General features: G+C 30.6%; 2 protein-coding genes across 2 annotated transcripts; both read right to left on the bottom strand.

The window, feature by feature from the left end:
* Nucleotides 1-469: 469 nt before the first annotated feature.
* Nucleotides 470-2,691, bottom strand: LOC137932317 (uncharacterized). Its single transcript, XM_068775921.1, has 4 exons — nucleotides 2,305-2,691; nucleotides 1,866-1,940; nucleotides 1,594-1,764; nucleotides 470-628 (listed from the first exon to the last, which is right to left on the bottom strand). Exons 1-4 carry the CDS (start codon nucleotides 2,689-2,691, stop codon nucleotides 470-472), a joined length of 792 nt encoding a protein of 263 aa, XP_068632022.1.
* Nucleotides 2,692-6,341: 3,650 nt separating this feature from the next.
* LOC137932466 (uncharacterized) lies at nucleotides 6,342-8,347 on the bottom strand. Its single transcript, XM_068776089.1, has 4 exons — nucleotides 7,610-8,347; nucleotides 7,282-7,356; nucleotides 7,018-7,174; nucleotides 6,342-6,511 (listed from the first exon to the last, which is right to left on the bottom strand). The coding sequence occupies exons 1-4, from the start codon at nucleotides 8,345-8,347 to the stop codon at nucleotides 6,342-6,344; spliced, it is 1,140 nt and encodes a 379-aa protein (XP_068632190.1).
* Between the last annotated feature and the right edge of the window lie 2,971 nt (nucleotides 8,348-11,318).

Genomic DNA, 11,318 nt, shown 5'->3' with positions numbered 1-11,318 from the left:
TTTCATGTACAAGTTTTTTGAAAGTTTTTTTTTTATCTTATTACAGAGCGCGACCAGTACTCGCTCAATATCGAATCGTCTAATAAATCTATTGTCATTCAGCAAAGCCAAACCAATAATGCTAAATTGTGCCGTGCCATAGACAATTACGGTAAAAGCTAAGGTAACTATGGTAACAATAACGTAAATAACCAATTAAAAACAATGTGTTTGCAAATTCATTAAAATAAACCGAATGCTTATCTTAAGAAAGGTCACTAAAGCCATAAACAACAAATTAATTTTGTAATTATGTCTGTCTTCTCTATTTAATATGTCAGTGTGATTGGTAGCTGGTATGATGATAGAGTATATACTTTTTTTGGTTCTCTGGCGCTATAAGGTGGAATAAGTTTGTAATAATTAAGACAAATTCCCTTCAACTTTGTAATTGAGTATTAACAAAAGTTAACTTAAATATATTTAAATTTTACAGTACATTGTTGAGCTGCAAAGCAATAATCGTGTATGAGGTGAAAATCATAATACAAGAAGGTGGTAAACTCATGTCCACAATAATAGAACCGAACGCGTGTATCCGCAATTGGCGTTTGGAAATAAACCGCAGAAGATCCTTAGTAGCACGATACCAGGTGTGGTCTGTAAAAACGAAAGAAATACACTACTTGATATTTTAACTGACTGCCAAATTGACTTTGTATTTTGAAATCTTGTATTTTTATTCGACTATTCGCCAGTGATGCCCAGCTCAATTTTGGCAACTATGTAATGCGGTCGTTGATAAATTGTTTGAAGCATGAGTTAATATTTTACATAATATTGGAATACTTTCTCGACGCCAAGGTATCATGAAAGCCACGGCTACCGCAACTGCTAGAAAGGTATGAGGTATTTCCACTCAAAATTATTCCGTTCCAAATGGCGGGGCTACTAATCCTTAAAAGTCTTGTTAAAACTCTGGGCTATTATACGAGTGTAGTATACGCATCTAATGGAAGTAAGCATAAACAACCTTGTAACACTACAGTGGAAACAGTGGTCATATGGGCTCAAGAGGTAATGATGTTGCAGGTAAACAAAGAGAGCAGAGCTGTCGTTTACATCATAGAGTCCATTATTCCACTAGCAATCGGTAAGGCAAATATTAATTAGTATTGTTTTTAACGAACATCAAATTATTGTTCTCTATAGAGAGCATATCTGGAAGAGGAGAAAAGACTGCTGCTCACATACTACTTTAGTGTACAGGGATAGCATCCTATAGAACCATCGACCTCGATTCACCCATATCGCTGGCGAAAAGTCTGCAGAGATTCCTGGAGGAGATGACTTAAATTAAGAAGGTTGACTATCCCGAGGCAAAAAGGGCGCAATGTCGCGTCGTTACGAAAACTTGCCCGTTGTAATAATAATTATTAATAACGAGGTAAACTGATCTATAATTTGTACGAAAAGCAAAAATCCAATCCCTCATGGAAATTGATGAGTTACCTGTAGCTTATATACGACAAATAAACTATTATTCAATAAAACTAATTTTTATAATATAGATTATATGATTAATAAACTCTCGATAAAGGTAATATATTAATTAAAGTAATACGTACTCTTAAGAGAAATTATTAAGATCCGGCCAAGACAACGTCTTATCTTTTTGACATTATTTTTTATTCTCTCGGCAGATTTTGATAAAAATAAAATCAGTATGTGAGCTATTGAAATGTTTAAGGCATATTTAATAAGGATTGATGGATTTTGAAAGCTCTGGAATATAAAAAAAAATTACATCACATATCATATTCACACATTTACACTATAAGTATAATTTTAAATAAGAGCTAACAAAATAATCAAAAATTACTTACAGAAACACTAAGAAAAGTGAAAGCGTATAGAAAGATAGTCTGATATGAAATAGCCGTTATTAACATTATGCATATCTGTAACAATAGAAATTCTTTTAAAAATTTCGTCATGCCACAACTCCTGCTAATAATGCGTTAACCTAAAGCTGTTAGGACGCATTTTGTTTAACGAATTCCCGTATTTTCGATCGATGCAATTTAAGATAACAAACACCATAAAAGATGTTTGTTCTCTTGACAAGACTTCCGGACTTCTCGGTATTATAAACTAAACACACCATACCAGAAAATTCACAAACTGTTTTGTGCATTTCCTAGAATTAACTCTGCCGAATACAGAATAGCAGTGTTAGCGAGTGACTGACTTAGATAACGCGATTAACAAATAAATATTGAAAGCATATTTTTGAGAAATAAACGAGAAAATATTTATTAATACCTGTAAACTGAAAATATTATTAAAGATATCTATTTCCTCTACAACACGACAATACATCCTTGACCACTGGGCAGTGCGGTCAATTTTGTCCTGCAATACACTCGACGACGTGTTATTGATCTCAATCATTTCATCAGTAGCTTCAACAAACTTAATATCTTTTTCCATTGATCTGACGATGCATTCCAACTGATCACCGATCACATACAATAGTGTATACATCAAGCAATACTCGTAGAAGAACCGAATGTGACACAAAGTTGCATTAAGTTGTAAAATTAATAATATGGAGATATGCAAATCTTCGTCATCTAAATGATAGTATTTGGTATTCAATCCTACAGAAACTACTTTTAGAGTATTATACAATATAAAAATAAATATCATAGCCTTTTCAAACAATTCAATTTTTTTCAAATATAAAGTATCTTTCTTAAACAGAGGATAATTATTTTTAAAACATGTCATAAGTTTAATAAAAAGGTTAGAATAGCGACACGAAAATAATATAAACATTACCGAGTTAAACAAAATTATATAAATTTGAAGAATATCAGCAAGATCATAATATAAATGAAAGCTCGTAGTAATTACACAATTGAAAATTATTAGAGATATTTCTATTATAGCGAACATTATCATTATTGCACGTGTTTTTGAATTACAATACGATATATTTCTGAACAAAATTAAGACATTTCCAATGAGTAAAATATGTTTTATCGATTTTAAAATAGCCATTTTTGTCAAACTATAAAACGCTGATGATTCGCTTTCTGTATCAAATCTAAAAATGTGTTCAATACAATCAATTCTGAATAGCCAAACAGAATTATCTAACGATTGTAAATAAATAAGTCTTCGCTAAAAGCAATAAAAACACAACTATAGTGCAATGTTCTACGACACTCTACCAAGTACTCTGCGTATGTCTACTAACATTAATTAAGAGAGGCTTTCAAGTCAATTAATTTAATTTATTATTTATTTAGTATCACAAGTGGTATTCCGGTTGAAACATTCTCTATTTTTACAAGTATTAGTAGTGTAAACATGAAATTCTGTTTAAAAAAAATCATTTGTGTAGATGATACACAAATGGTTTTTTTTACTAAATATCCATAAATTTTTCTTGAATAATTATCGAATCAAAATATAGCATTTTCACCTGCGGTTTACAATGCATTCAACAAAGATGTGTAACTTTAATATTCCAACATCAGTTTCAATTCAAAAATTATGGAAATACTTTTGAAAGTAGGTTAAACAGGCGTTTTACTTACACTGATTCTCAAGTTACACTTCAATTATTTTTAAAAAAATTTATTATCTTTCTTAACTGTAGTTATTACTACCGTTAAACAAATATTAGTAAGCAGTATGATACTCTGTTGATGATAGCTATAAAATATATACATGCAAATAATATTTTCATTAAATTGTATCATACAAATACTAAACAAAACTACATAACAGAAATTATGTTTATTACATAACAACTAACATGTAAAAATTACTCTGTCAAAATAGCAAAATAATGAAATAAAAGATAGCTCGTGAGGGATTTGAACCCCCGACCACCACTTTTATTATTAATAGGGCGCTCTAACCGCTGAGCTAACGAGCCGTTGCGGAAAGTAGTATAAAAAAGCCTTACATTGCACGTAAACTGTATCTTTTTTATAAAAAAAGAGAATATTTTATTTTATTTGTCATATAATTGCTTATAATAAATTTAACCATATCTTTCTCTTGTACTCTCCATTTGTTTACGGATCTTTAGTACAGATGGCGTGATTCCACTGACAAGCAAATAACAAACTACAAGTAAGATAGATATTCTTCTACAGTTTTCTGATATACATATTTATCCACAAACGATTGGAGAAATGTAAAAAATGATAAAAGAGTAAGTTTTTTTTTAAACATTTACCTCTTCGTATCAAACTTTAATAATAATATTGGTTTAGGAAATGTTTTTTATAGATATGAAGTTAAACATTATCTCTAAAATTTATCCTTTTAAATTGATTTAGTGGTTATTATTAGCATTAAGTTAAAAAAAAACTCGACTAAGACGACACAGTAAATTATTTTTAGCACTAATCGTATTAATGAAACGTTACTACCACACTTAAAATATACAAGAATTTTTATATCTTCTTTTTATATTTTTTAAACTGCGTATAGGGGCGAACTTAACCGAAAGCATTCTCTACCAATAGCACTTTAAGAGTTGCAGAGAAAAAATGGCAGTAGGTGAAATAAATTATAAATAATGTCATGGTAAAAGAAAGAAATGTGAGATATCCCTATAACTAATTAATTATTTTATTATTAACATTTATATTCGTTCGGTTCCTTAAGTCAGGATATAATATTCTGACTACTAGCGTATTAAAAGGCTATAACGATTTAAAAATTCACTGTATTATATCATTAGCTACAAACAATCAACAATTCTTAACTCAAACATTAAACCTAAGTACGCCCTGAAATTGTGTTTTATTTTCAATGCATAGGGTAGGGTATCCGGTGGCAGATCATTGTTATCAAATTAAAATAAAAAATGTTATATTTGACACAAACATTTATAAAGAGCATCGAATGATAGAATAAAAAAATCGATTTTTTTTATTATGTCATCCAAATGTCTTTCGTAGAGTCATTACTGTTGAAAACAAAAGCTTTGTTCATTGGCTCCATACGCTGTAATAAACTTGAATCATTTGAGCTGTCTTCTCGAGGAATATTTTTAAAAAGTGTAAGTTTCATAAAATTGCGTTCCGGAAATTGAATCCGCAACCTACGATCGTAAATCTCAGTCCTTTACTGAAGGGCTACTACTGCTCAGTCCTCTACTAGAATAATCTCTACCGGAGTAATCTTATTCAGAAACAACTGAACTACTTACCTAAACAAACAAGTAGCAATTATCATTCAAGAACCTTATGGTTGGATTAAACACTAAATGTTTTGTATTTTGCGCTAACTATTATGTAAATAACCCACCAATCAAGTAAGAGTTTTGTGGAGCCATCAAATAAAGAAAAAAGGGACCGATAGTAAATACAGGCTACTAATATAAAACCGCCACTACACACGTAAAGTTCAGAAACGTTACAAACTCTGCAGAAGTATATGAACGTTCTTAGCTTGAATGGCTATAAGTGATCATATTGTTATGCAGAACAGAAACATGCCTCAGTATATCACATATGTCTTACATAATACTTAAATTTACCGTAGCTTTGGATACATTAGTATACATACATCAGGGATAAAATTGGAAATGTCAGGGATTTTCATAACGAACCATCTTTCTGTTACAAAATCATCTTTTATTACATTGCATTACGTGTTTTAGCCATTTTAAAGTCTTTTAGTTTTGTCTATATTGCAATTGCCTTATCACAACACCGATTTTGAGTAATAAAGCGATAAGGTAATGAGTAATCAATTACATTAGCTGTATACAACCACTTTTTCATCAAAACAAGAGAAACACAGTGTTAACTAAACTAATAAGTAAAAAAGTCACGTGACTTTTGACAAATTGTAATAAGTTAAGTTTTCAGTTTCATGTCTACTGAGGTAAACATAGAAATAACCACTAAAAATGTTGCACCGTTCGGAAAAGGCTTAGGTTATATTTAGGTTATCGGGCAAAGTATTGTGTAATCAAAGAAATAACACAATATTGCTAATAAATCCTCTAAAATGGCGGATTGCAAATTCAATCTCAGCCACGTAAATACTTACTGGGGCAACACTTCACTGTTTTACTGGTTGGTATATCACAAGGTTCCTACAAACCTTTCGTGTGTCTTTGATCTGCCGTATTGATTTTTACACATTTAAATTACAAGGTAATTTTGTACGTATGCCTGCTCAGACTTCTCTATTTAAGGATGACGAAACAGTGTACTTTATTCTCTGAAGGTGTGAAGTTGAATACGTTCGAAATAATTACACAACATATAATTTTCATTAAGTTTTGTAATTAAGCATGAACAAAAGTTTACTTAAATGATAATTTACAATACATTATTAAATTGTAAAGCGATAACAGTGTATGAAGTAAAAAGCAAAATACAAGTAGGTGGTAAGCTCATGTCCACAATAAAAGAGCCAAAGGCTTGTATTCGCAATTGGCCTTTGGAAATAAATCGCAGTAGATCCATAGTGGCGCGGTACCAGTTGTGGTCTATAAAAACGGAAGAATTGAATTATAAAAAAAGAATAAATTACAACAATGCTTAAATAAAGCAAAGTTCACTAAAAATTTAAATGGAATTCCTCATTACTAGCTAAAAAAAGAAACATTTAACCCATAAAACACCAAGTGTAAGAATATTTCTACCAAAAAATGCTTATATTTGTTTTGTAACAAACATGTAACGTAAAAAAAACTAGAGAACTTAAACGAAACGTTACAATGTATAACTAAAATAAAGTTTTACAGCAGAGGTCTTTATTATTATTTTATATTGTACACAACTAAGAATTCACACAATCCTATACCTATCGGATTAGTAATAAAACTTTTTAGGTAAGCAGATGTATTTGTCGTACGAAAAACACAAAACCCAGACCCCTTAAAACAAAATTGTTTATGTACGACAAATTAACTTTAATACAAAACTTCTTTTCTGTAATTTAAAGTACAGTATATGCAAACTAAATAAATTACTAAATACAGATAATACGTACTCTGTAGTGAAATTATTAAGAGTCGGCCAAGACAACATCTAATCTTTTTTACATTATTTTTGATTCTCTGGGCAGATTTTGATAGAACTAAAATCTGTATGTGGGTGATTATGATGTTTAAAGCATAATTAATAAGGATCGGCGTGTTCTTAAAGCCCTGAAAGGTAAAAACGGTGTGTAATTTCAAACAAGTAAATAATTTACGTCACACATCAATACTACATATTACACTCAGAATTATTAAAATTATTATTAATTACTTACAGAGACACTCAGAAAAGTGAAAGCGTACAGAAAAATTGACATGTACAAAATAGCCGTTATTAACATTATAAATATCTGTAACAAAAGAAATTTATAAAGGTTTTTCGTCTTTAGTATAGTCCGAAATTCTATATATAGAACAATTTCATATACATCAGCATGGTTGCGTATATAGTTTGTGTTTTTATCAAGTAATCATGACAGTTGTGAAACATAAATATATATACAGATTTTTATAAAGATGTGCAAGTAACGGAGTGGAGCCATTTAGAGGTAAATTTATTTAATAAGTTTTTGATAAGTAAATCAAGGAATAATTGAACAATACCTGTAAACTGAAAATAGTGTTGAAGATATCTGTTTCCCCCGCAACACAACAATACATTTTTGACCACTGGGCTGTACGGCCAATTTTATCCTGGATTACATTAGTGTTATTGGTCTCAACCATTTCATAGGTACCATTAACCAAATTAATATCTTTTTCCATTGACCTAACGATGCATTCCAATTGATCAGCGATCACAAACAAAAGTGTACACATTAAACAATACTCATAGAAGAAACGAATGTTACTCAAAGATGAGTTGAGTTGTATAAATAAAATAATGAATATAGGCAAACCTTCTTCAACTTTATGATAGTACATAGTATTCAACCCTATATAAACTACTTTTAGAGCAACAAATAACATAAAAATAAATATCGTAACTCTCTCAAACATTTTAATTTTTTTTAAATACAAACTGTCTTCCACAAACATCGAGGAATTCTTTTCGAAACTTATCATTAGTTTTTTTAAAATATTAGAATAATAGCATGAAAATGTTATAAACAAAACCGAGTTGAACAAAATAATATATCGTTGTAGAATATCGGCAAAATTATTATAAAAATGATAATAAGCAATAATTACGCAATTCAAAATAGTAAGCGATATTTCAACTATTGCGAACAAAATCATTATTACTACACGCAACTTTGAATTACAAAAAGATATATTTCTAAACAAAGCTAAGAAATTTCCGATGAGTAAAATGTGTTTAATCGGTTTTAAAACTGTCATTTTTATTGGGTTGGAAAGATTTTAACGTTGGTGTTTCGTCAATGTAAATAAAACTGAAAACCCAATTCATTTGTATATCAAATAGCCTAAATCAAAATAAAGACTATGGCTATATGTACAACCAATATGTATGGATAAAATTCTTCATTTTGTTCGGTAAAAACACAATAACAGAGTATTTTTGTGTTTGTTCTACTTTGTAAGCAACAGAGTAACAGACTGAAGGTTGACGCACGGTCACTAACAATAATTTAGTGTTCCCATTTTCATTCCATATCAACGAATTTAATTAATTATGTAGGCATAAAGTCCACATAAAAATTATATTTAAATATTCATAGTTTATCTATTTTTATTGTTACAGTTTACTGTACATGTTTTTGTAGCATAAAAAATTAATGAGAATAAAGAACTAAATAATCTTTTTACAAAAAGAAATTAAACCTTTTCAAATGTAACGTTTTGCTTTATCGTTTAAAATGCGTTCAACCAAGAAGTGTTTCATTAATATTATCGCGTCGTCCAAAAATGCAGTGGATACTTTTAAGAAAAGATTGAATTAGCGTTTTTTAAATCAAAACTGCTACACCTCCTAATGTACATATGAGTAAATTTTAGAAATATTGATCTTTTTAACAGCATTTACAAAGAAACATAATCAATGTTAAAAAGTTACATTGATAAAACTTTCGAATTCTCAAATAAAAGATAGCTCGTGAGGGACTTGAACCCCCGACCACCACTTTTATAGTTAATAGGGCGCTCTAACCGCTGAGCTAACGAGCCGTTGCAAATATATGTAAAAAAAGCCTTCAATTACATAGAAACAGTTCTATTCATATGAAAAAAAATAATTTTAAGTTTTATGAAAAATACAATTACTCTTAACAAATTTAATATCATTTTTTTTGTTAACGTCCTCTCCATTTGTTTTCAAATCTTTAATACAGATGGCGTGATTCTTCTTATAGGCCAATGAAAAACGACTAGTCATGTAGTGCACATAGTACAGCATAACCTTAAAAACCTGAAAAAATGATAACGGAAGTTTATACATTACAATGTTTTAATAAATATTTCATTATAACCTCCATTTAATCCGTTGTTCGCGGATTCTGGATCCGCAATTTATATGAAATCGTTTTTATTATTTCCATATTATATAACCATATTTAATCTGTGGTTCTTGGTTTTTACATTCAAAGTAATTTTGACAAATGCCATCAACATAATGTAAACAATCAACGTAATTTATTTTGTAATCATCGAAGCAACAATCGTTGTATCTTCATCGTGTTAATGGTATCTACATCGTGCTAACGTAATGAAATAACGTTACATATGAATAAATAATGTGATTCATTAAACGGCTATAAGTTATTGATCAAAGTTACTATGATCTCATTAAAAAGAATACAAGATTTTAAATTAAAAAAATTTCATTTACTTTTCATTATAAATTGATTGTCACGGGGCCCGATTGCCTTTTGCAGGTTTATTGAAAAAAACCATTCTTGGTAATTTTTCAACGCCAAAACTATCAATGTCGTAGAGTTTTATACTGCAAGAGCTATACTTTGAAATAGGCTTTTTTTTAAATGAAGGGGCGCCTCAACCTTCGCAGGTATAATTTCGCAAAATTCTATGATAACCTAACTCCACTTTGCTGTAGGAATAAATATTATTTTTGTTATATATCATATTTCAAGGCTCTATTCTCTCCTTATGGTTGCAGATCAACATCTCTGAGAAGCCAGTGTACAGGTGAAAATTTTGTCTACGTATATATATATATATATATATATACATAGCACATATTTTCCTAATTATATGGTATACTATTATATAAATCAAGGTGAATCTTTATATAAAAAATCTGAAATTAATAACTTTCTGTGTAGACTTAAAACTTAATCATAAACTTTAAACATTGAATCACTAATTCAGGCGTGGTACAGTCTTGCTATTCTATTTGAAATTTTTCGAAGCCTGCTTATGTCGACGACATTCACGGACAGTAACAAAATTTCGTTACAATTTAACGTAAATTCCTTGTCGAAAGTTTCGAACAAAGCTGGTGCGTAATAATTAAACTCTTCCCTGAACATAATTTTAGTGCACTGCGCACAAAATATCGATATAAAACACCTTTACTGATAGTTACTAAATTAAAATACTTTTCGGTTAAAATGATGGCAACGCTGATGGAAAACATGTAACTTAGTTTTGATTAGATCAATTTTTTTTTGGATATGATATCAGAAACAACAAAAAAATAAAAGGCTCTCAAGTGGCGACCACAGGCGGCTGCGTTGGCCTCACGCTAACTGGATCAATGACATAGTTGAAGTCTAAACAGGCCTTAACCTTGCAGTGGGCTTTGATGTCAATGGCGGTCTAAACCTTTGGGTTTGAGAAAAGCTTGATGAAACTAAGTGAAGTAGTCCAGCGTCAGGTAGCAGCTTCGTAGAAGCTCAATAAGTTTGCTTTGGAGCAAAACCGATACGCTGCAAAGCAATGGGTTTCACTCGTTTATTTCAACAATAATTTTTATTGCATTAGAGATGGGTGAAGTGGCAGTAGGAGAAACAAATTGAGCGGCAATCAAAAGCCGATAGACGCGGCGTGAGTAGGTCTTCAACAAGTAACACGATGATATGATTAATGTCACGGAAAATCGCTGGATGCGGGCAGCACAAGACCGGTCATCGTAGAGATTTTGCGATAAGCCCATGCACGTGGACGTCTACCTGTTGTCAAGACGATATTATTGATTATAAATGAAATAAAAATGCCGAACTTGTGATACCTAGCGTACTTAATGTTCGCTCTCACTTTCTAAGCCTGAAAATAGAGAGAGAGGCGCTACATTTTTTTTACTATGTAGAAATGAGAGAGATGTAGAAATCTTTTCTCACTATATATAGCTGCTGGGCCACCAATGTATATGAAAGTCTTGATGTAAAGCGAT

This window comes from Battus philenor, unplaced genomic scaffold, assembly GCF_028537555.1.
Source record: "Battus philenor isolate CCGP_79_NKW_IND1 unplaced genomic scaffold, ilBatPhil1.0.hap1 SCAF_9, whole genome shotgun sequence".
In the NCBI taxonomy this organism is placed as follows: Eukaryota; Metazoa; Arthropoda; class Insecta; order Lepidoptera; family Papilionidae; genus Battus; species Battus philenor.
The sequence above is the reverse complement of the archived record's forward strand: the minus strand, read 5'-3'. Positions and strand labels throughout refer to the sequence as shown.